General features: G+C 32.4%; 1 protein-coding gene across 2 annotated transcripts in view; it reads right to left on the bottom strand.

Moving 5' to 3' along the window:
- Positions 1-24,309, bottom strand: part of LOC133630274 (short transient receptor potential channel 1) — a 36,714-nt gene that overhangs the window by 2,125 nt on the left and 10,280 nt on the right. For both annotated transcript variants that reach the window (XM_062021760.1, XM_062021761.1), the window contains exons 5-11: positions 21,508-21,639; positions 21,237-21,432; positions 20,476-20,812; positions 20,046-20,185; positions 16,052-16,201; positions 7,173-7,357; positions 6,913-7,114 (exon numbers count right to left, since the gene is read on the bottom strand). In XM_062021760.1, the coding sequence (XP_061877744.1) occupies positions 6,913-7,114; positions 7,173-7,357; positions 16,052-16,201; positions 20,046-20,185; positions 20,476-20,812; positions 21,237-21,432; positions 21,508-21,639 (1,342 nt within the window). The remainder of the gene's footprint in view (positions 1-6,912; positions 7,115-7,172; positions 7,358-16,051; positions 16,202-20,045; positions 20,186-20,475; positions 20,813-21,236; positions 21,433-21,507; positions 21,640-24,309) is intronic.

Here is a 24,309-nt window from a genome sequence, read left to right on the forward strand (position 1 = left end):
GATACCCATTACTAGTACCGGTAGTCAAGGAGGCCGATACCCATTACTAGTAGTCAAGGAGGCCGATACCCATTAGTAGTAGTCAAGGAGGTTGATACCCATTACTAGTAGTCAAGGAGGCTGATACCCATTACTAGTAGTCAAGGAGGTTGATACCCATTACTAGTACCGGTAGTCAAGGAGGCCGATACCCATTACTAGTAGTCAAGGAGGTTGATACCCATTACTAGTACCGGTAGTCAAGGAGGCCGATACCCATTACTAGTAGTCAAGGAGGCTGATACCCATTAGTAGTAGTCAAGGAGGTTGATACCCATTACTAGTACCGGTAGTCAAGGAGGTCGATACCCATTAGTAGTAGTCAAGGAGGCCGATACCCATTACTAGTAGTCAAGGAGGCCGATACCCATTACTAGTAGTCAAGGAGGTTGATACCCATTACTAGTACCGGTAGTCAAGGAGGCCGATACCCATTAGTAGTAGTCAAGGAGGCCGATACCCATTACTAGTAGTCAAGGAGGTTGATACCCATTACTAGTACCGGTAGTCAAGGAGGCCGATACCCATTAGTAGTAGTCAAGGAGGCCGATACCCATTACTAGTAGTCAAGGAGGTTGATACCCATTACTAGTACCGGTAGTCAAGGAGGCCGATACCCATTAGTAGTAGTCAAGGAGGTTGATACCCATTACTAGTACCGGTAGTCAAGGAGGCAGATACCCATTAGTAGTAGTCAAGGAGGCCGATACCCATTACTAGTAGTCAAGGAGGTTGATACCCATTACTAGTACCAGTAGTCAAGGAGGCCGATACCCATTAGTAGTAGTCAAGGAGGTTGATACCCAATATTAGTACCGGAAGTCAAGGAGGCCGATACCCATTACTAGTAGTCAAGGAGGTTGATACCCATTACTAGTACCGGTAGTCAAGGAGGCCGATATCCATTACTAGTAGTCAAGGAGGTTGATACCCATTACTAGTACCGGTAGTCAAGGAGGCCGATACCCATTACTAGTAGTCAAGGAGGTTGATACCCATTACTAGTACCGGTAGTCAAGGAGGCCGATACCCATTACTAGTAGTCAAGGAGGTTGATACCCATTACTAGTACCGGTAGTCAAGGAGGCCGATACCCATTAGTAGTAGTCAAGGAGGCCGATACCCATTACTAGTAGTCAAGGAGGTTGATACCCATTACTAGTAGTCAAGGAGGTTGATACCCATTACTAGTAGTCAATGAGGCCGATACCCATTACTAGTAGTCAAGGAGGCCGATACCCATTACTAGTAGTCAAGGAGGTTGATACCCATTACTAGTACCGGTAGTCAAGGAGGCCGATACCCATTACTAGTAGTCAAGGAGGTTGATACCCATTACTAGTACCGGTAGTCAAGGAGGCCGATACCCATTACTAGTAGTCAAGGAGGCCGATACCCATTACTAGTAGTCAAGGAGGTTGATACCCATTACTAGTACCGGTAGTCAAGGAGGCCGATACCCATTAGTAGTAGTCAAGGAGGTTGATACCCATTACTAGTACCGGTAGTCAAGGAGGCAGATACCCATTACTAGTAGTCAAGGAGGTTGATACCCATTAGTAGTAGTCAAGGAGGCCGATACCCATTACTAGTAGTCAAGGAGGCCGATACCCATTACTAGTAGTCAAGGAGGTTGATACCAGTTACTAGTACCGGTAGTCAAGGAGGCCGATACCCATTAGTAGTAGTCAAGGAGGCCGACACCCATTACTAGTAGTCAAGGAGGCCGATACCCATTACTAGTAGTCAAGGAGGTTGATACCCATTACTAGTACCGGTAGTCAAGGAGGCCGATACCCATTAGTAGTAGTCAAGGAGGCCGATACCCATTACTAGTAGTCAAGGAGGTTGATACCCATTACTAGTACCGGTAGTCAAGGAGGCCGATACCCATTAGTAGTAGTCAAGGAGGCCGATACCCATTACTAGTAGTCAAGGAGGCCAATACCCATTACTAGTAGTCAAGGAGGTTGATACCCATTACTAGTACCGGTGGTCAAGGAGGCCGATACCCATTAGTAGTAGTCAAGGAGGCCGATACCCATTACTAGTAGTCAAGGAGGCCGATACCCATTACTAGTAGTCAAGGAGGTTGATACCAGTTACTAGTACCGGTAGTCAAGGAGGCCGATACCCATTAGTAGTAGTCAAGGAGGCCGATACCCATTACTAGTAGTCAAGGAGGCCGATACCCATTACTAGTAGTCAAGGAGGCCGATACCCATTACTAGTAGTCAAGGAGGTTGATACCCATTACTAGTACCGGTAGTCAAGGAGGCCGATACCCATTAGTAGTAGTCAAGGAGGCCGATACCCGATATTCATTAGCAGTAAAAGTGATATAAACATGATTATTACACGTCAGTAAACATCAGGGGCCGTACTTATCAAGCTTCTCAGAGTGCCATTTTACACTTAAGTCCTGAGAATTTGCGAAACTTAGTCCTACTCTCAAACTTAAGAATAAAAGCTTTTAATCAACGTTCTTAAGTCTAAGAATCACTCCTACTCTCCACGATATTTAAGAGACCTTCAGAGGTGTCCTAAGTGGTTAGGAGTTGCCAGCAGGGGATGGCACTGAGGCGAGAGAGACGTGCGCGAACATTTAGGGAGCGGAACAATGTTTTGGTTTTTTTTGATGACGAGCAGCTGATCAAACGGTATCGTTTAGACAGAGCGGATATTATTTTTGTCACAGATTTAATACTTTTCGATTCCTTGTTGATTTCTGCATGTGTCTGCAGTGGGCTAGTATATATAGAGCCACCCACACCAGTTTCAAATGAGTTGCCTAATTAATGAATTGGAAAGAAAATGTTATGAGAGTAGCGTATGTGTGTGGCCGTGAGGTGAGTGACGTCAGTGAGTGTGTGGGCGAGAGAAGAGAGGGAGCGGTAGCGTGATAGTTTGTTTTGTATTATTTTGTACTTTATTGTCAAAATATACACTCCCATTGTCCACTTAAATATTTCCAAGATATTTCTTTATTTTTAGACAACGGATTCCCTTCCGTGATTGGTCATTTCTATGGACACAGAAATGACGTCACCTAAAATTGCGTTTACGGCACATAGTAATGTCGTAATTCAGCTCTGAGTGTGACACTTAAGATTCAGTCCTACACTTCGCTGAAAGTGTGAGTAAGACGCTTGATAACTAACTTTTAAGTGCAGCTTTCAGCCAAGAATTTATTTACTCTTAAGTCAACTCTTAGCAGACTTCTTAGGAGTAATTCTAAGAAGCTTGATAAGTACGGCCCCTGGACAAGAAATCACTGACAAAACTCCACACACACAAAAATGTTTTGACTTACACCAAGGATTTGTAGGTATAAAAACACGTTTCTTCAATTAAAAACTTATTTGCAAGTAAAAAAAAAGATTTGCAGATACAAAAAAAGATTTACTTCAGTTAAAAAGTATAAGTATGTAAGTATAAAAACAATTTTCTTTAATTAAAAAAACGTTTCTGCAAGTAAAAAAATAATATTTGCAAGTAAAAAACTATTTTCTTCAATTAAAAAAAAAAATGTTGGATAAAAACAATTTTCTTTAGCTATTTTTTTTCTGCAATTAAACAAATTTAATTTGCAAGTAAAAAAAAAAATTGTTTCTTCAAATAAAAGCACTTTTCCGGAAGCAAAAAAACTATGTGCTGCATGTAAAAAAAATGATTATGATTTGTAAGTATAAAAACAATTTTCTTTAATTATAGAAAAACTTTTCTGCAAGTAAAAAAAGATTTGCAAATAAAAAACAAGTTTCATCAATTAAAAAGAGATTCGCAAATAAAGAAATTATTTGCTGCAGGTAAAATAAAATAATTACAATTACAAAAAATTATTCAAATTAAGAAATTGTAAGTATAAAGACAATTTTCTTCAATTAAAAAAACTTTTCTGCAAGTAAAAAAAAGTTTATTCAATTAAAAAAAACTATTTTCTGCAGGTAAAAAAAAAAGATTTGCAAGTATAAAAAAATATTTTCTTCAATTAAAAAAATGTTTAAGTATAAAAACAATTTTCTTTAATTAAAAAACGTTTCCTGCAAATAAAAAATATTTGCGAGTAATAAAAAAAGACATTTCTTCAATTAAAAAAAGATTCGCAAGTAAAAAAAAAAAAAAAATTCGAGAAAAAAAAAGTATGATTTGTATGTATTAAAAAATTTTCAAATAAAAAACATTTGCAAGTATAAAAACAAGTTTATTTAATTAAAAACACTTTTCTGCAGGTAAAAAAAAACTATTTGCAAGTAAAAAAACTATTTTCTTTAGTAAAAAAAAAAAATTTCTGCAAGTAAAAATATTATTTGCAAGTAAAAAAAAAAACAAGTTTCTTCAATTAATAAAAGATTCGCAAGTAAAAAAGAAAACATTTGCTGCAAGAAAAAAAAAAGATTTGCAGGTATAAATAACTATTCAAATTTAAAAAATGTGTAAGTATAAAAGTAAGTTTCTTCAATTAAAAGCACTTTTCTGCAAGTAAACAAAATGATTTGCAAGTATAAAATTCAATTTTCTTCAATAAAAAAAAATTGTAGTACAAAAACAATTTTCTTTAATTAAAAAAACTTTTCTGCAAGTAAACAAAACAATTTTCTTTATTTAAAAAAAAGATTTGCAAGTAAAGAGAAACAACTTTCTTAAAAAAAAACGATTTGTGAGTATGAAAAAATTTTTTTTATTAAAGATTTGCAAGTAAAAACACAATTTTCTTTGAAAAAAAATTATTTGTGAGTATAAAAACAATTTTATTTAATTAAAAAACATTTTCTGAAAGTAAAAACTAAATTTTTCTTTAATAAAAAAAAGATTCGCAAGTAAAAAACAAGTTTCTTCAATTAAAAAGAGATTCGCAAGTAAATTCTTTTCTGCAGGTAAAAAAAAAAAATTACAAGTACAAAAAATTCTTAAATGTAACAAAATTGTAAGTATACAAAAAAATGTCTTCAATTAGAAAAACTTTTCTGCAAGTTAAAAAAAAAATTATTCAATTAAAAAGAGATTCGCAAGTAAAAAAAAAGATTTGCTGCAGGTAAAAAAAAGATTTGCAGGTATAAATAACTATTCAAATTAAAAAAATGTGTAAGTATAAAAGCAAGTTCCTTCAATTAAAAGCACTTTTCTGCAAGTAAACAAAATGATTTGCAAGTATAAAATTCAATTTTCTTTAATAAAAAAAAATTGTAGTACAAAAACAATTTTCTTTAATTAAAAAAACTTTTCTGCAAGTAAAAGATTTGCAAGTAAACAAAACAATTTTCTTTAATTAAAAAAAAGATTTGCAAGTAAAGAGAAACAACTTTCTTCGAAAAAAACGATTTGTGAGTATGAAAACATTTTTTTTTATTAAAGATTTACAAGTAAAAACACAATTTTCTTTGAAAAAAAATTATTTGTGAGTATAAAAACAATTTTATTTAATTAAAAAACATTTTCTGAAAGTAAAAACTAAATTTTTCTTTAATAAAAAAAAGATTCGCAAGTAAAAAACAAGTTTCTTCAATTAAAAAGAGATTCGCAAGTAAATTCTTTTCTGCAGGTAAAAAAAATAATTACAAGTACAAAAAATTCTTAAATGTAACAAAATTGTAAGTATACAAAAAAATTTCTTCAATTAGAAAAACTTTTCTGCAAGTTAAAAAAAAATAATTATTCAATTAAAAAGAGATTCGCAAGTAAAAAAAAAGATTTGCTGCAGGTAAAAAAAAAGATTTGCAAGTATAAAAATCTATTTTCTTCAATAAAAAAAAATTGGAGTACAAAAACAATTTTCTTTAATCAAAAAAACTTTGCTGCAAGTAAAAGAAGATTTGCAAGTAAACAAAACAATTTTCTTTAATTAAAAAAAGATTTGCAAGTAAAAAGAAACTATTTTCTTTGGAAAAAACGATTTGTGAGTATGAAAAAAAAAGGTTTAATTAAAAAAAGATTTGCAAGTAAAAACACAATTTTCTTTGAAAAAAAAAATGATTCGCAAGTAAAAAAAAATGTTTTCTTTAATTACATTTTTTTTTCTTCAAGTAAAAAAACAATTTTCTTTAATAAAAAAAAAAGATTTGCAAGTAAAAAAAAAAAGTTCTTTGAAAAAAACAATTGCGTATGAAAAAAAATGTTTTAATTAAAAAAAGATTTGTAAGTAAAAACAAAGTTTTCTTTAAAAAAAAAAAAAGATTTGTGAGTACAAAAACTAGCGGCCAGTTTTATTTTTGTTTTTTTTACCATAAAATGGTGATTTTTTTCAGTGTAGAATTTCATAGACAAGTTTTTTAAAAAATCATAAATCAAGCAGATATTTAAGTATTTTTATTTATATGATAAAAATATATAATTTAGAAAATAAAATTTACAATATAAAATATTATAAATATATGTTTTATTAAATACTAAATACTGGTATCACAGGTGTATATATATATATATATATATATTCTTTGAAAAAAACAATTGCGTATGAAAAAAAATGTTTTAATTAAAAAAAGATTTGTAAGTAAAAACAAAGTTTTCTTTAAAAAAAGAAAAAAGATTTGTGAGTACAAAAACTATTTTCTTTAATTAAAAAAAACAGCAGCCAGTTTTATTTTTGTTTTTTTTACCATAAAATGGTGATTTTTTTCAGTGTAGAATTTCATAGACAAGTTTTTAAAAAAATCATAAATCAAGCAGATATTTAAATATTTGTATTTATATGATAAAAATATATAATTTAGAAAATAAAATTTACAATATAAAATATTATAAATATATGTTTAATTAAATACTAAATACTGGTATCACAGGTGTATATATATATATATATATATTCTCTGTAAAAAAAAAAGAAGAAAAAAGGCAGATGCAGGTGAAAATGTCAAATAAGGGACTTGAACTTACTGCGATCTGTCTGAAGCTCTTGTGCAACATGGCCACCAGCAGCTTGGTGAGCACGATCACCACCACGATGTTGTAGGTCCCGATGATCATGGCGCCCACGAAGGAGCGCAGTTCTTCCGTGTAGCTGATGCGCGTGACGAAGAGCGCCACGTGCGCCAGAGAGAAGATGTACCAGAAGAGGGCGTAGCAGGTGCCCATGAAGCTGTGAGGAGAGCATCCTGGTGAGCGCCCCACAAGGTGTTGCAGGCCCACACACCTACCTGTGGAAGGCATCGTTGCTCTGCTGCTGGCAGAAGATGCCCTGGCAGTCGCTGGGCGGGTTCTTGTCCGGATCTTTCTGGTCCTTTCCGTAGAGCTGAGTCAGTCCGATGGTGAAGGAGAAGAGGACCAGCAGGAAGAGGCCCAGGAACTTCCCAAACTCCTGCAGCATCTGACCCATGGAGATCTGGTAAAAAAATTGACCAAAAAATTATTTTAAATGCTAGCATGCTAATGTTAGCATGCATCAAGTACCAAAATATGACTGAGGTGTATACCTACAAAATTAGCTAAAAAAAAAACAACATAATTAACAAACAAAAAAACATAGCATACTAACATTAGCATGCTAAAATGTATCGTTTGTCAAGTAACAACAATTAATTGAAAATGCTAGCATGATAATGTTAGCATGCATCAAGAATCCAAATATGCCTGAGGTGTATACTTACAAAATTTGCAAAAAAAAGCTAACATAATAACGTTAGCATGCTAACGGGTATCATTCGTTAAGTGACAAAATATTTGACGCTCAGGTATATATCTGTAAAATTCATAAAAAAATGCTAGCATGCTGACTTTAGCATTCATCAAGTACCAAAATGTGACTGAGGTGTACGCCTACAAAATTAGCTAAAAGAAAAAGCTAGCATACTAAGGTTAGCACGCTAACGGGTGTCATTCATCAAGTAACAAAATATATGATGCTTAGGTGTATATCTGCAAAATGTGTTTCAAATGCTAGCATGCTAACAATAGCATGCAGCAAGTACCAAAATATGACTAAGGTGTATACCTACAAAATTAGCTAAAAAAAAACCCAACATAATTAACAAAAAAAAAAAAAAACATAGCATACTAACATTAGCATGCTAACATGTATCGTTTGTCAAGTAACAAAAATTTGACACTGAGGTCTATACCTGCAAAATTAATTGAAAATGCTAGCATGATAATTTTAGCATGCATCAAGAACCAATATGCCGCCTGAGGTGTATACCTACAAAATGTGCAAAAAAAGCTAACATAATAACGTTAGCATGCTAACGGGTATCATTCGTTAAGTGACAAAATATTTGACGCTCAGGTATATATCTGTAAAATTCATAAAAAAATGCTAGCATGCTGACTTTAGCATTCATCAAGTACCAAAATGTGACTGAGGTGTACACCTACAAAATTAGCTAAAAGAAAAAGCTAGCATACTAAGGTTAGCACGCTAACGGGTATCATTCATCAAGTAACAAAATATATGACGCTTAGGTGTGTATCTGCAAAATGTGTTTCAAATGCTAGCATGCTAACAATAGCATGCAGCAAGTACCAAAATATGACTGAGGTGTATACCTACAAAATTAGCTAAAAAACCCCCAACATAATTAACAAAACAAAAAAAACATAGCATACTAACATTAGCATGCTAACATGTATCGTTTGTCAAGTAACAAAAATGAATTGAAAATGCTAGCATGATAATGTTAGCATGCATCAAGAATCCAAATATGCCTGAGGTGTGTACTTACAAAATTTGAAAAAAAAAAAGCTAACATAATAACGTTAGCATGCTAACGGGTATCATTCGTTAAGTGACAAAATATTTGATGCTCAGGTATATATCTGTAAAATTCATTAAAAATGCTAGCATGCTGACTTTAGCATTCATCAAGTACCAAAATGTGACTGAGGTGTACGCCTACAAAATTAGCTAAAAGAAAAAGCTAGCATACTAAGGTTAGCACGCTAACGGGTATCATTCATCAAGTAACAAAATATATGACGCTTAGGTGTGTATCTGCAAAATGTGTTTCAAATGCTAGCATGCTAACAATAGCATGCAGCAAGTACCAAAATATGACTAAGGTGTATACCTACAAAATTAGCTAAAAAAAAACCCCAACATAATTAACAAAAAAAAAAACATAGCATACTAACATTAGCATGCTAACATGTATCGTTTGTCAAGTAACAAAAATTTGACACTGAGGTCTATACCTGCAAAATTAATTGAAAATGCTAGCATGATAATTTTAGCATGCATCGAGAACCAATATGCCGCCTGAGGTGTATACCTACAAAATGTGCAAAAAAAAGCTAGCATAATAACGTTAGCATGCTAATGGGTATCATTCGTTAAGTGACAAAATATTTGACGCTCAGGTGTATAGCTGTAAAATTCATAAAAAATGCCAGCATGCTAACTTTAGCATTCATCAAGTACCAATATGTGACTGAGGTGTACACCTACAAAATTAGCAAAATAAAATAGCGTACTATTGTTAGCATGCTAACAGATATCATTCGTCGAGTAACAAAATATATGACGCTTAGGTGTATATCTGCAAAATTTGTTTAAAATGCTAGCATGCTAATGATAGCATTCATCAAGAACCAAACTATGACTGAGGTGTATACCTACAAAATTAGCCCCCAAAAAATAGCATACTACTGTTAGCATGCTAACAGGTATCATTCGTCAACTTACGTGTATCTGCAAAACAAAATTTTCTAATGCTAGCATGCTATCAATAGCATGCAGCAAGTACCAAAATATGACTGAGGTGTACACCTACAAAATTAGCAAAATAAAATAGCGTACTATTGTTAGCATGCTAACAGGTATCATTCGTCAAGTAACAAAAACATTTGATGCTAAGGTATATACCTGCAAAGTTAGCAAAAAAAATCTAGCATGCTAATATTAGAATGCTAAGGATTGTGTTGCGGGCCTAAACAGTGTTCCTGTGTGCTCTGTAAGAGGAGGAAATGTTCCCTGGGAGTGTCAAAATAAGAGTATTTTTAGAGCAAATATTAGTGGACGCTGATGTGTTTGCTCCGAGACGGTCAGAAGACGTGTCTGCTGCCAAGAAGACCACAAAGATGTTCCACAGCACACGCCTCACATGTGAGCAGACTCAAGCCCTGCAACACGTTGCACGGGGGACATTTTAGTGTGCGCACGCAGCAGGCACGCTCACTGAGAGCCAGCTAGTCAAGACAAAGTGTCACTGACTCACACTCATTACTCACCCCTGTGGCCAGAATGCTACCTGCTAACTAAATACCTGCTAACTAAATACCTGCCAACTAAATACCTGCTAACTAAATACCTGCCAACTAAATACCTGCTTACTAAATACCTGCTAACTAAATACCTGCTAACTAAATACCTGCTAACTAAATACCTGCTAACTAAATACCTGCCAACAAAATACCTGCTAACTAAATACCTGCTAACTAAATACCTGCCAACAAAATACCTGCCAACTAAATACCTGCTAACTAAATACCTGCTAACTAAATACCTGCTAACTAAATACCTGCCAACAAAATACCTGCTAACTAAATACCTGCTAACTAAATACCTGCCAACAAAATACCTGCTAACTAAATACCTGCTAACTAAATACCTGCCAACAAAATACCTGCTAACTAAATACCTGCTAACTAAATACCTGCCAACAAAATACCTGCTGACTAAATACCTGCCAACAAAATACCTGCTAACTAAATACCTGCCAACAAAATACCTGCTGACTAAATACCTGCTAACTAAATACCTGCTAACTAAATACCTGCCAACTAAATACCTGCTAACTAAATACCTGCTAACAAAATACCTGCTAACTAAATACCTGCCAACTAAATACCTGCTAACTAAACACCTGCTAACTAAATACCTGCTAACTAAATACCTGCCAACTAAATACCTGCTAACTAAATACCTGCCAACTAAATACCTGCTAAAAAAATACCTGCTAACTAAATACCTGCCAACTAAATACCTGCTAACTACATACCAGCTAACTAAATACCTGCCAAAAAAATAAATACCTGCTAACTAAATACCTGCTAACTAAATACCTGCTAACTACATACTTGCTTACTAAATACCTGCCAACAAAATAAATACCTGCTAACAAAATACCTGCTAACTAAATACCTGCCAACTAAATACCTGCTAACAAAATACCTGCTAACTAAATACCTGCCAACTAAATACCTGCTAAAAAAATACCTGCTAACTAAATACCTGCCAACTAAATACCTGCTAACTAAATACCTGCTAACTAAATACCTGCCAACTAAATACCTGCTAACTAAATACCTGCTAACTAAATACCTGCTAACTAAATACCTGCCAACTAAATACCTGCTAACTAAACACCTGCTAACTAAATACCTGCTAACTAAATACCTGCTAACTAAATACCTGCCAACTAAATACCTGCTAACTAAATACCTGCCAACTAAATACCTGCTAAAAAAATACCTGCTAACTAAATACCTGCCAACTAAATACCTGCTAACTACATACCTGCTAACTAAATACCTGCCAAAAAAATAAATACCTGCTAACAAAATACCTGCTAACTAAATACCTGCTAACTAAATACCTGCTAACTAAATACCTGCTTACTAAATACCTGCCAACAAAATAAATACCTGCTAACAAAATACCTGCTAACTAAATACCTGCCAACTAAATACCTGCTAACAAAATACCTGCTAACTAAATACCTGCCAACTAAATACCTGCTAAAAAAATACCTGCTAACTAAATACCTGCCAACTAAATACCTGCCAACTAAATACCTGCTAACTACATACCTGCTAACTAAATACCTGCCAACAAAATAAATACCTGCTAACAAAATACCTGCTAACTAAATACCTGCCAACTAAATACTTGCTAACTAAATACCTGCTAACTAAATACCTGCCAACTAAATACCTGCCAACTAAATACCTGCTAACTAAATACTTGCTTACTAAATACCTGCTAACTAAATACCTGCCAACTAAATACCTGCCAACTAAATACCTGCCAACTAAATACCTGCTAACTAAATACCTGCCAACTAAATACCTGCTTACTAAATACCTGCTTACTAAATACCTGCTAACTAAATACCTGCCAACTAAATACCTGCTTACTAAATACCTGCTAACTAAATACCTGCTAACTAAATACCTGCCAACTAAATACCTGCTAACTAAATACCTGCTAACTAAATACCTGCCAACTAAATACCTGCTAACAAAATACCTGCTAACTAAATACCTGCCAACTAAATACCTGCTAAAAAAATACCTGCTAACTAAATACCTGCCAACTAAATACCTGCTAACTAAATACCTGCTAACTAAATACCTGCTAACTAAATACCTGCCAACTAAATACCTGCTAACTAAATACCTGTAACAAAATACCTGCTAACTAAATACCTGCCAACTAAATACCTGCTAACTAAACACCTGCTAACTAAATACCTGCCAACTAAATACCTGCCAACTAAATACCTGCTAACTAAATACCTGCCAACTAAATACCTGCTAAAAAAATACCTGCTAACTAAATACCTGCCAACTAAATACCTGCTAACTACATACCTGCTAACTAAATACCTGCCAAAAAAATAAATACCTGCTAACAAAATACCTGCTAACTAAATACCTGCTAACTAAATACCTGCTAACTAAATACCTGCTAACTACATACTTGCTTACTAAATACCTGCCAACAAAATAAATACCTGCTAACAAAATACCTGCTAACTAAATACCTGCCAACTAAATACCTGCTAACAAAATACCTGCTAACTAAATACCTGCCAACTAAATACCTGCTAAAAAAAATACCTGCTAACTAAATACCTGCCAACTAAATACCTGCTAACTACATACCTGCTAACTAAATACCTGCCAACAAAATAAATACCTGCTAACTAAATACCTGCCAACTAAATACCTGCTAACTAAATACCTGCTAACTAAATACCTGCCAACTAAATACCTGCTAACTAAATACCTGCTTACTAAATACCTGCTAACTAAATACCTGCCAACTAAATACCTGCTAACTAAATACCTGCCAACTAAATACCTGCCAACTAAATACCTGCCAACTAAATACCTGCTTACTAAATACCTGCTTACTAAATACCTGCTTACTAAATACCTGCTAACTAAATACCTGCCAACTAAATACCTGCTTACTAAATAACTGCTAACTAAATACCTGCTAACTAAATACCTGCTAACTAAATACCTTCCAACTAAATACCTGCTAACTAAATACCTGCCAACTAAATACCTGCTAACAAAATACCTGCTAACTAAATACCTGCTAACTAAACACCTGCTAACTACATACCTGCTAACTAAATACCAGCTAACTAAATACCTGCTAACTAAATACCTGCCAACTAAATACCTGCTAAAAAAATACCTGCTAACTAAATACCTGCCAACTAAATACCTGCTAACTACATACCTGCTAACTAAATACCTGCCAAAAAAATAAATACCTGCTAACAAAATACCTGCTAACTAAATACCTGCTAACTAAATACCTGCTAACTAAATACCTGCTAACTACATACTTGCTTACTAAATACCTGCCAACAAAATAAATACCTGCTAACAAAATACCTGCTAACTAAATACCTGCCAACTAAATACCTGCTAACAAAATACCTGCTAACTAAATACCTGCTAAAAAAATACCTGCTAACTAAATACCTGCCAACTAAATACCTGCTAACTACATACCTGCTAACTAAATACCTGCCAACAAAATAAATACCTGCTAACTAAATACCTGCCAACTAAATACCTGCTAACTAAATACCTGCTAACTAAATACCTGCTAACTAAATACCTGCCAACTAAATACCTGCTAACTAAATACCTGCTTACTAAATACCTGCTAACTAAATACCTGCCAACTAAATACCTGCTAACTAAATACCTGCTAACTAAATACCTGCCAACTAAATACCTGCTAACTAAATACCTGCTAACTAAATACCTGCTAACTACATACTTGCTTACTAAATACCTGCCAACAAAATAAATACCTGCTAACAAAATACCTGCTAACTAAATACCTGCCAACTAAATACCTGCTAACTAAATACCTGCTTACTAAATAACTGCTAACTAAATACCTGCTAACTAAATACCTGCTAACTAAATACCTTCCAACTAAATACCTGCTAACTAAATACCTGCCAACTAAATACCTGCTAACAAAATACCTGCTAACTAAATACCTGCTAACAAAATACCTGCTAACTAAATACTTGCTAACAAAATACCTGCTAACTAAATACCTGCTAACTAAATACCTGCTTACTAAATACCTGCTAACTAAATACCTGCCAACTAAATACCTGCCAACTAAATACCTGCTAACTAAATACCTGCTAACTAAATACCTGCCAACTAAATACCTGCTAACAAAATACCTGCTAACTAAATACCTGCTAACTAAATACCTGCTAACAAAATACCTGCTAACTAAATACCTGCCAATAAAATACCTGCTAACTAAATACCTGCTAACTAAATACCTGCCAATAAAATACCTGCTGACTAAATACCTGCTAACTAAATACCTGCCAACAAAATACCTGCTGACTAAATACCTGCTAACTAAATACCTGCCAACAAAATACCTGCTCGAGGGACCTAAGGCAGGTCTTTGTCCACTGAGGGCCACACACTGAAAAATAAAAACACGCGGGGGCCATCTTGATATTTTCTTTTCAAAACCAATACAATACATCTATTATTATTATTTTAAATAACCAACACTAAAATCTCAAGATCAACTTCAGCTTTATTTGTCAATATAAAGTTTTTTTTTTTTTATGTTTTATTCCCTTTTTGTCAAAACCCTCTTTTTATAACTACAACACAAAATATGTTTCAAAGTGTAATATTTGATGTGAAGTCATTGGAGCCTTAAATATGTCAATCATTCATAACAACATTGATTTTGATTCATTATTGTTTTTTGAGCAATGACAGTTTTTTTTAAAAAATCCCTCAAAAAACTTAGGGACCCAAAAGGGTCACAAAAGTGTTAAAGAAAAAGTTGTTCATTTTTGTTTTACTTAAATCTCTAGATCAACTCAAGATCTGTCGATATACAGTATTTTTTTAAATATTTGATTTATATTTCTTATGTTTTATTATTATTATTTATTATTTTATTGACATTGATTTTGATTAATTATTATTTTTTGAGCAATGACAGTTTTAAAAAAAAATCCCTCAAAAAACTTAGGGACCCAAAAGGGTCATAAAAGTGTTAAAAAAAAAGTCGTTCATTTTTGTTCTACTTAAATCTCTAGATCAACTCAAGATCTGTCGATATACAGTATTTTTTTAAATATTTGTTTTATATTTTTCATGTTTTATTATTATTATTATTTATTATTTTATTGACATTGATTAATTATTATTTTTTGAGCAATGACAGTTTAAAACAAATCTCTCTAAAATTCTATAAAAGTAATAAAAGTAAGTCAAACATTACCTGGTTTTTTTTTTACTTTCAATGCTTAAGTATCTAGATTCACTTCCGATGTATCCATCTATTTATAATTTGTTCGTCTTTTTCTTTCTTTGTTTTATGCCCTTTTTTTGTCAAACAAAAACATTGTTTTTTATAGCAAAAACACAAAATATGCAATATTTTCCCCCAATAATAATTTTAAGTGTAATATTTGATGTGAAGTAATTGGAGCCTTAAATATGTCAATCATTCATAACAACATTGATTTTGATTCATTATTATTTTTGAGCAATGACAGTTCTAAAGAAAAAACTGTCTGCATGGCAGCTTTGTATCATTAGTGAACATTGCAACTTTTTCTTGTTACATTTCACCTATTTGCTCTTTTATTACACCTTTTTTAATGTTGTTTAAAAAGTATTCTTCGAATGTGCCGCAGGGCCTCACTTTGTCTTTTTTAAAGTAATGAGGGACGTTTTAAAAGAGACGAAGCAGAGGCAATGTGATGTTTCACCAGTGACGATGCTGTCTGTGGGCGGTGCAGTACAAGGAAAAGTGTTCTGTCTGCTCTCCTACCTGCAGCGGGCCCAGGATGGAGCTGGTGGTGTACATGAAGAACAGACGCAAATAGCTGAGGACGTTGGCGAAGGCAAACAGTCCTTCAGCCACCAGGATGGGATGGAAGGCATCCCAGTTCTTCCTCTCCGTGTCCTCCACATCCTTGAACTGCAAACACAACATTTGTTAAAAACACTGCTTTTTTTCTTTTAAAAAATGTATATATTTTTTTCTTTATTCAGTATTTTTCATTTATTATTTTTTTTATAAAATATTTTTTTTAAAACACTATAGTGTTCTTTAATTTTTCTTAATTACGTTTTTTCATTCATTTCTTATTATTTTGTCTATGAAATAATTTTAAAAACATTTTTCTTTATTTAATATTTTTAATTCATTATTAGTTTTATAAAATAATTTTTAAAAACACTACTTTTTCTTCGGATTTTTTTTTCACTGATTTCTAAATTAGTTTTTCTATAAAATAATTTAAAAACACTGCTTTTTTTCTTTTAAAAAATGTATATATTTTTTTCTTTATTCAGTATTTTTCATTTATTTTTTTTATAAAATATTTTTTTAAAAACACTATAGTGTTCTTTAATTTTTCTTAATTACGTTTTTTCATTCATTTCTTATTATTTTATCTATAAAATAAGTTTAAAAACATTTTTCTTTATTTAATATTTTGTATTCATTATTAGTTTTATAAAATAATTTTTAAAAACACTACTTTTTCTTCGGATTTTTTTTTCACTGATTTCTAAATTAGTTTTTCTATAAAATAATTTAAAAACACTGCTTTTTTTCTTTTAAAAAATGTATATATTTTTTTCTTTATTCAGTATTTTTCATTTATTATTTTTTATAAAATATTTTTTTAAAAACACTGAAGTGTTCTTTAATTTTTCTTAATTACGTTTTTTCATTCATTTCTTATTATTTTATCTATAAAATAATTTTAAAAACATTTTTCTTTATTTAATATTTTTAATTCATTCTTAGTTTTATAAAATATTTTTTAAAAACACTACTTTTTCTTCTGATTTTTTTTCCACTGATTTCTAAATTAGTTTTTCTATAAAATAATTTAAAAACGCTGCTTTTTTCTTTAAAAAAAATACTTAATTATTTTCTTTGAGTATTTTTCATTCATTACTTGTTTTATAAAATAATTTTAAAAAAAATATAGAAATGTTTTCTGTTATTTTTTTAATTTTTTTGTTTTTATAAAAGATTGTAAAAAAAAAAAAAATGTTTTTTTTGTCTATTTTAAAAAACGACTTAATGTTGTTTATTTAGTATTTTTCATTCATTATTAGTTTTATAAAATAATTTTTAAAAACACTACTTTTTCTTCGGATTTTTTTCCCATTGATTTCTAAATTAGTTTTTCTATAAAATAATTTAAAAACGCTGCTTTTTTCTTTTAAAAAAATACTTAATTATTTTCTTTGAGTATTTTTCATTCATTACTTGTTTTATAAATAATTTTTAAAAAATATAGAAATGTTTTCTGTTATTTTTTTAATTTTTTGTTTTTATAAAAGATTGTAAAAAAAAATAAATGTTTTTTTGTCTATTTTAAAAAACGACTTAATGTTGTTTATTTAGTATTTTTCATTCATTATTAGTTTTATAAAATAATTTTTAAAAACTACTTTTTCTTCGTATTTTTTTTCCATTGATTTCTAAATTAGTTTTTCTATAAAATAATTTAAAAACGCTGCTTTTTTCTTTAAAAAAAAATACTTAATTATTTTCTTTGAGTATTTTTCATTCATTACTTGTTTTATAAAATAATTTTAAAAAAATATAGAAATGTTTTGTTATTTTTTTTATTTTTTTTGTTTTTATAAAAGATTGTAAAAAAAAAAAAAAAATGTTTTTTTGTCTATTTTAAAAAACGACTTAATGTTGTTTATTTAGTATTTTTCATTCATTATTTTGACAAAATAATTGAAAATACATGGCCCTGCGGTGAGGTGGCGACTTGTCCAGCTGGGATAGGCTCCAGCAAGCCCCGTGACCCTGAGAGGGACAAGCTGTAGAAGATGGGATGGATGGAATTTAAAATTCACTGCTTTTATATTTTAAAAAATATAAAAGCATGTTGTGAACTGCAAACACAACATTTGTTAAAAACACTGCTTTTTTTCTTTTAAAAAATGTATATATTTTTTTCTTCATTCAGTATTTTTCATTTATTATTTTTTCTATAAAATATTTTTTTAAAAACACTATAGTGTTCTTTAATTTTTCTTAATTACGATTTTTCATTCATTTCTTATTATTTTGTCTATAAAATAATTTTAAAAACATTTTTCTTTATTTAATATTTTTAATTCATTATTAGTTTTATAAAATAATTTTTAAAAACACTACTTTTTCTTCGGATTTTTTTTTCATTGATTTCTAAATTAGTTTTTCTATAAAATAATTTAAAAACGCTGCTTTTTTCTTTAAAAAAAATACTTAATTATTTTCTTTGAGTATTTTTCATTCATTACTTGTTTCATAAAATTTATTTTTTTTAAATATAAAAATGTTTTCTGTTATTTTTTTTATTTTTTGTTTTTATAAAAGATTGTAAAAAAAATTAAAAATGTTTTTTTGTCTATTTTAAAAAACGACTTAATGTTGTTTATTTAGTATTTTTCATTCATTATTAGTTTTATAAAATAATTTTTAAAAACACTACTTTTTCTTCGGATTTTTTTTCCATTGATTTCTAAAATAGTTTTTCTATAAAATAATTTAAAAACGCTGCTTTTTTCTTTTAAAAAAATACTTAATTATTTCCTTTGAGTATTTTTCATTCATTACTTGTTTTATAAAATAATTTTTTTTTAAATATAGAAATGTTTTCTGTTATTTTTTTTATTTTTTGTTTTTATAAAAGATTGTAAAAAAAAAAAAAATGTTTTTTTTGTGTATTTTAAAAAACGACTTAATGTTGTTTATTTAGTATTTTTCATTCATTATTAGTTTTATAAAATAATTTTTAAAAACACTACTTTTTCTTCGGATTTTTTTTTCATTTGATTTCTAAATTAGTTTTTCTATAAAATAATTTTAAAAACGCTTTTTTCTTAAAAAAAAATACTTAATTATTTTCTTTGAGTATTTTTCATTCATTACTTGTTTTATAAAATAATTTAAAAAAATATATAGAAATGTTTTCTGTTATTTTTTTTATTTTTTGTTTTTATAAAGGATTGTAAAAAAAAATGTTTTTTTGTCTATTTTAAAAAACGACTTAATGTTGTTTATTTAGTATTTTTCATTCATTATTAGTTTTATAAAATAATTTTTAAAAACACTACTTTTTCTTCGGATTTTTTTTCTACTGATTTCTAAATTAGTTTTTCTATAAAATAATTTAAAAACGCTGCTTTTTTCTTTTTAAAAAAAACGTAATTATTTTCTTTGAGTATTTTTCATTCATTACTTGTTTTATAAAATAATTTTTTAAAAATATAGAAATGTTTTCTGTTATTTTTTTTATTTTTTGTTTTTATAACAGATTGTAAAAAAAAAATGTTTTTTTGTCTATTTTAAAAAACGACTTAATGTTGTTTATTTAGTATTTTTCATTCATTATTAGTTTTATAAAATCATTTTTAAAAACACTACTTTTTCTTCGGATTTTTTTCCCATTGATTTCTAAATTAGTTATTCTATAAAATAATTTCAAAACGCTGCTTTTTTCTTAAAAAAAAATACTTAATTATTTTCTTTGAGTATTTTTCATTCATTACTTGTTTTATAAAATTTTTTTTTTTTAAATAAAGAAATGTTTTCTGTTATTTTTTTGTTTTTACAAAAGATTGTAAAAAAAAAAAAAAGTTTTTTTGTCTATTTTAAAAAACGACTTAATGTTGTTTATTTAGTATTTTTAATGCATTTAATGCATTAAAAACATTTTAATCACTATTTTTTTCATTTTTTTCCCTAATGTATTTATTGATGAAAACGTTGAAAAACCTCTGCGGAGAAGGTGTGGGAGTACCTTGCTGTGGGCCACAATCTTGAGGGCAAAGGTCGCCAGGTAAAGGGAATTCATGACAAAGCTGAGCTGGTTCCTGGACTCGTCCAAAAAGTCCTCCAGACCTCCGTACCAAAGACGCTTGACATCCGACCACACCATTCCTGCAGGAGAGACCCTTTATTCACCTTCTTCTCTCCTCTATTGCAACCACTCCAGTTAGCCCCTCCCCTTCTGCACACTCACCTGTTAGCCCCGCCCCTTCTGCACACTCACCCTTTCTTGTATCTAAATACATGCTAACAATATATGCTATCTTATCTAAATACATGCTAACAATATATGCTATCTTATCTAAATACATGCTAACAATATATGCTATCTTATCTAAATACATGCTAACAATATATGCTATCTTATCTAAATACATGCTAACACACCCACACCCACCCACCTATGATCCAGAGGATGAGCAGGTAATCGATCATCTCCAGCGCGGGGCCCATGGTGTTCTTCTTGCCCTCGTTGTAGACCAGCGAGTAGAGGTTGAGCAGCAGCAGGAAGGTGAAGTAGGAGGCGCTGTGGAGGATGAACTTGACGAAGGGCGTGTGGATGACCTGGCCCACGCGGGAGCGCGGCGCCAGCAGGTAGCACGCGGAGAGCAGCGGCCACAGCGCGGCCACGCTCAGCACCGTGGAGATCTTCAGACACGTGTGCTTGCGCCGGTAGCTGGCCGTCTCGCCGAACCACACCGTGTTGAGGAACTGCTGGCAGTTGGACTGAGACACAAACTGCGGGGACACAAAGTATATTAGCGGGCTAATATTAGCATGCTAACTCTTTGCCAATGTTACATGTATAAACCTAAAAATGATGGCTTTTAACAGCTGATGCCTTTTTAGAAGTAGCTTTTCCGAGGTCATAGGTTTATACATATAACATTGGCAAAGAGTTAGCATGCTAATATTAGCATGCTAAGGTAGAAGGAGTTTCAATTGATCGAAACTTTTATTAGTAGATTGCACAGTGAAGTACATATTCCGTGCAACTGACCACTAAATGGTAACACCCCAATAAATTTGGCATCAAAGCTCGGATGTTTCGGTTTAAAAGAAACAAATGAGCTAAGATGCTAGCATAAAATGCTAGCATGCTAACACAGGCAAAGTTAGCATACTTGTAAGTCAAGCACGGTATAAGTTGAACCCCACTGACCTCCTTCTGGTTGTACTTGATGGCCAGTTTGAGGCGGCTGAGGTTCATGCGCTCCTCCAGGAGGCCCCTCTTGTCCACGGGGTCCTCGCTGGACGTGTGGTTGAGGATGACCTCCAGCTCCCTGGAGTTGCGCGCCTGAGCCAGCAGGTCCTTGGCGAACATCTTGCACTGCTTGGCCAGCTCGTCGTAGTCGTTCCTGCGCGGGTGAAGAGCGGCGTGTCAGAGAGCGGCGCGGGAGAGGAGGCGTGCGTGCGGCGGCGGGAAGGAGCACCTGAACTCCACCTCCACCAGACTCAGCTCCTTCAGGTCCGTGCTCAGCTCGAAGGCCCTGAGGATGGGGTCCTCCTCCGTCAGCATGATGAGGGAGGGGCTGGCCAGGCAGCGGTAGATGTCCAGCCGGAACCTACCACAGGTATGGCAGGTTAGTCTCGCTTAACAAGTGGCTGGCTAGTTTTCACAGGTTTGTGGCTGATCTCGTGACACACGCAGACAATATAATTATAATGGGGGATTTTAATATCCATATGACCAGCCCACCAAACCCTCCGTGCGTGGCGCTCCAGACTATAATTCATAGTAAATGAACCCACACATGGCAAGGGTAATACGATAGTTCTAGTGCTGGTCCGGGGTGTCACCACCTCCAAAGTTAACGTACACTAAAGTAATGTCCGATCATTATCTTATAAAAATTCAAAGTTCTGACTCATTGTTAACAAGCTACTAATAACCACTTTAGTAGCCGCAACATTAATGATGTCATAACTACGACTCCTGCTGGCCGACTGCCTTCAGTAATGGTGCCATTCCCAAATAGTCACTTTGCTTTAGTAGTACTACTATGTTGACTTTGCTTTAGTAGTACTACTATGTTGACTTTGCTTTAGTAGTACTACTATGTTGACTTTGCTTTAGTAGTACTACTATGTTGACTTTTGGAGTTTTTCACACAAAAATACACAATAATAACTTTAAGGGTCAATAAACAGATATGGAATACAGACGTGACTTTCGCGAACGAATTGACTCATTTACATTTATTTTTTTTACATATAAAAATATACATTTTTAAATTATTATATTTTTTACATTATTTTTTTGGTATTTATTTATTTTTCTTATGTCCAAACTTTTTTCACTAAGGGCCGCATAACATAATAAAGTATAGCATAATAAAGGCAGCCATTTTGAAAACAGACATATTAATGACAGAACATATGTCATTAAAATATTACATATATTAACTGAGGGCCACAGCCTGGCACATCAAAGGGTGACGGGGTCATTTTAGTAGTTTTCACCTTTAAAAAAATATTTACATTTCTTCCAAACAAATAGAAAATGCAATTTCGGTCGGAATTTTGCGTAAAACCCTAACTGAAATGCTACCACTACTTTGTATACCCGTTTTATTTTGTACCTTTTATGTGTCTATTTGTTTCTATTTCATTTAAATATGACACATTTGTTAGGTGATGTCACTGCCAAAGCTTGGAAATATGAATTACAATGTAAACAAACAAAATATAGCCAATATTTCATAATATTTTCCCACTAAAAGAGTAATATTCGTGTAAATTCAATAATCTACATTTTATTGTATAACTGATGCTAGTAATTGTTTCCTTGTTTTTAAAAAAACAGTAAATAAAATATATATACAGTATAACAAGGCTCTGTTCATAAAGCCATGAATCCCATCTGGACACAATAATACCAAGTTATGTGGAAACGTTATTTATCTACGGAGGGCAATATCCGTAAATACAGTGCCATTCTTCGCAGGAAACATCCCAATGACAACACAAGTTCATGTTCTTGGTCACTGATGAGGTGTGGTCAAGTTGTTTTTATGAGCAACGCTCCAAAGGATGATGTATGGTTGGGCGAGGTGTATTTATATTATTAATAATGACAGTATGACGGTCCTGGGAGGAAAGTAAACAAGGAGTGCTCCAAGTCAAAAGAGGAGGAAGTGAGTGAGTGGTGAAAAGTGACTCCTAATTCCCGGATGTAAGAACTGGAATATATGAAGGCGGCCCCAACAGTCATCCACTAATAAACATGCTTTTGTTGTCAATGATGTAAGAACTGGAATATATGAATGCGGCCCCAACAGTCATCAACTAATAAACATGCTTTTGTTGTCAATGATGTAAGAACTGGAATATATGAAGGCGGCCCCAACAGTCATCCACTAATAAACATGCTTTTGTTGTCAATGATGTAAGAACTGGAATATATGAATGCGGCCCCAACAGTCATCCACTAATAAACATGCTTTTGTTGTCAATGATGTAAAAACTGGAATATATGAAGGCGGCCCCAACATTCATCCACTAATAAACATGCTTTTGTTGTCAATGATGTAAGAACTGGAATATATGAAGGCGGCCCCAACATTCATCCACTAATAAACATGCTTTTGTTGTCAATGATGTAAGAACTGGAATATATGAAGGCGGCCCCAACATTCATCCACTAATAAACATGCTTTTGTTGTCAATGATGTAAGAACTGGAATATATGAATGCGGCCCCAACAGTCATCAACTAATAAACATGCTTTCGTTGTCAATGATGTAAGAACTGGAATATATGAAGGCGGCCCCAACAGTCATCCACTAATAAACATGCTTTTGTTGTCAATGATGTAAGAACTGGAATATATGAATGCGGCCCCAACAGTCATCAACTAATAAACATGCTTTTGTTGTCAATGATGTAAAAACTGGAATATATGAATGCGGCCCCAACAGTCATCCACTAATAAACATGCTTTTGTTGTCAATGATGTAAGAACTGGAATATATGAATGCGGCCCCAACAGTCATCCACTAATAAACATGCTTTTGTTGTCAATGATGTAAGAACTGGAATATATGAAGGCGGCCCCAACAGTCATCCACTAATAAACATGCTTTTGTTGTCAATGATGTAAGAACTGGAATATATGAATGCGGCCCCAACATTCATCCACTAATAAACATGCTTTTGTTGTCAATGATGTAAGAACTGGAATATATGAAGGCGGCCCCAACAGTCATCCACTAATAAACATGCTTTTGTTGTCA

The sequence above is a fragment of the Entelurus aequoreus genome, linkage group LG15, assembly GCF_033978785.1.
Source record: "Entelurus aequoreus isolate RoL-2023_Sb linkage group LG15, RoL_Eaeq_v1.1, whole genome shotgun sequence".
Lineage (NCBI taxonomy): Eukaryota > Metazoa > Chordata > Actinopteri > Syngnathiformes > Syngnathidae > Entelurus > Entelurus aequoreus.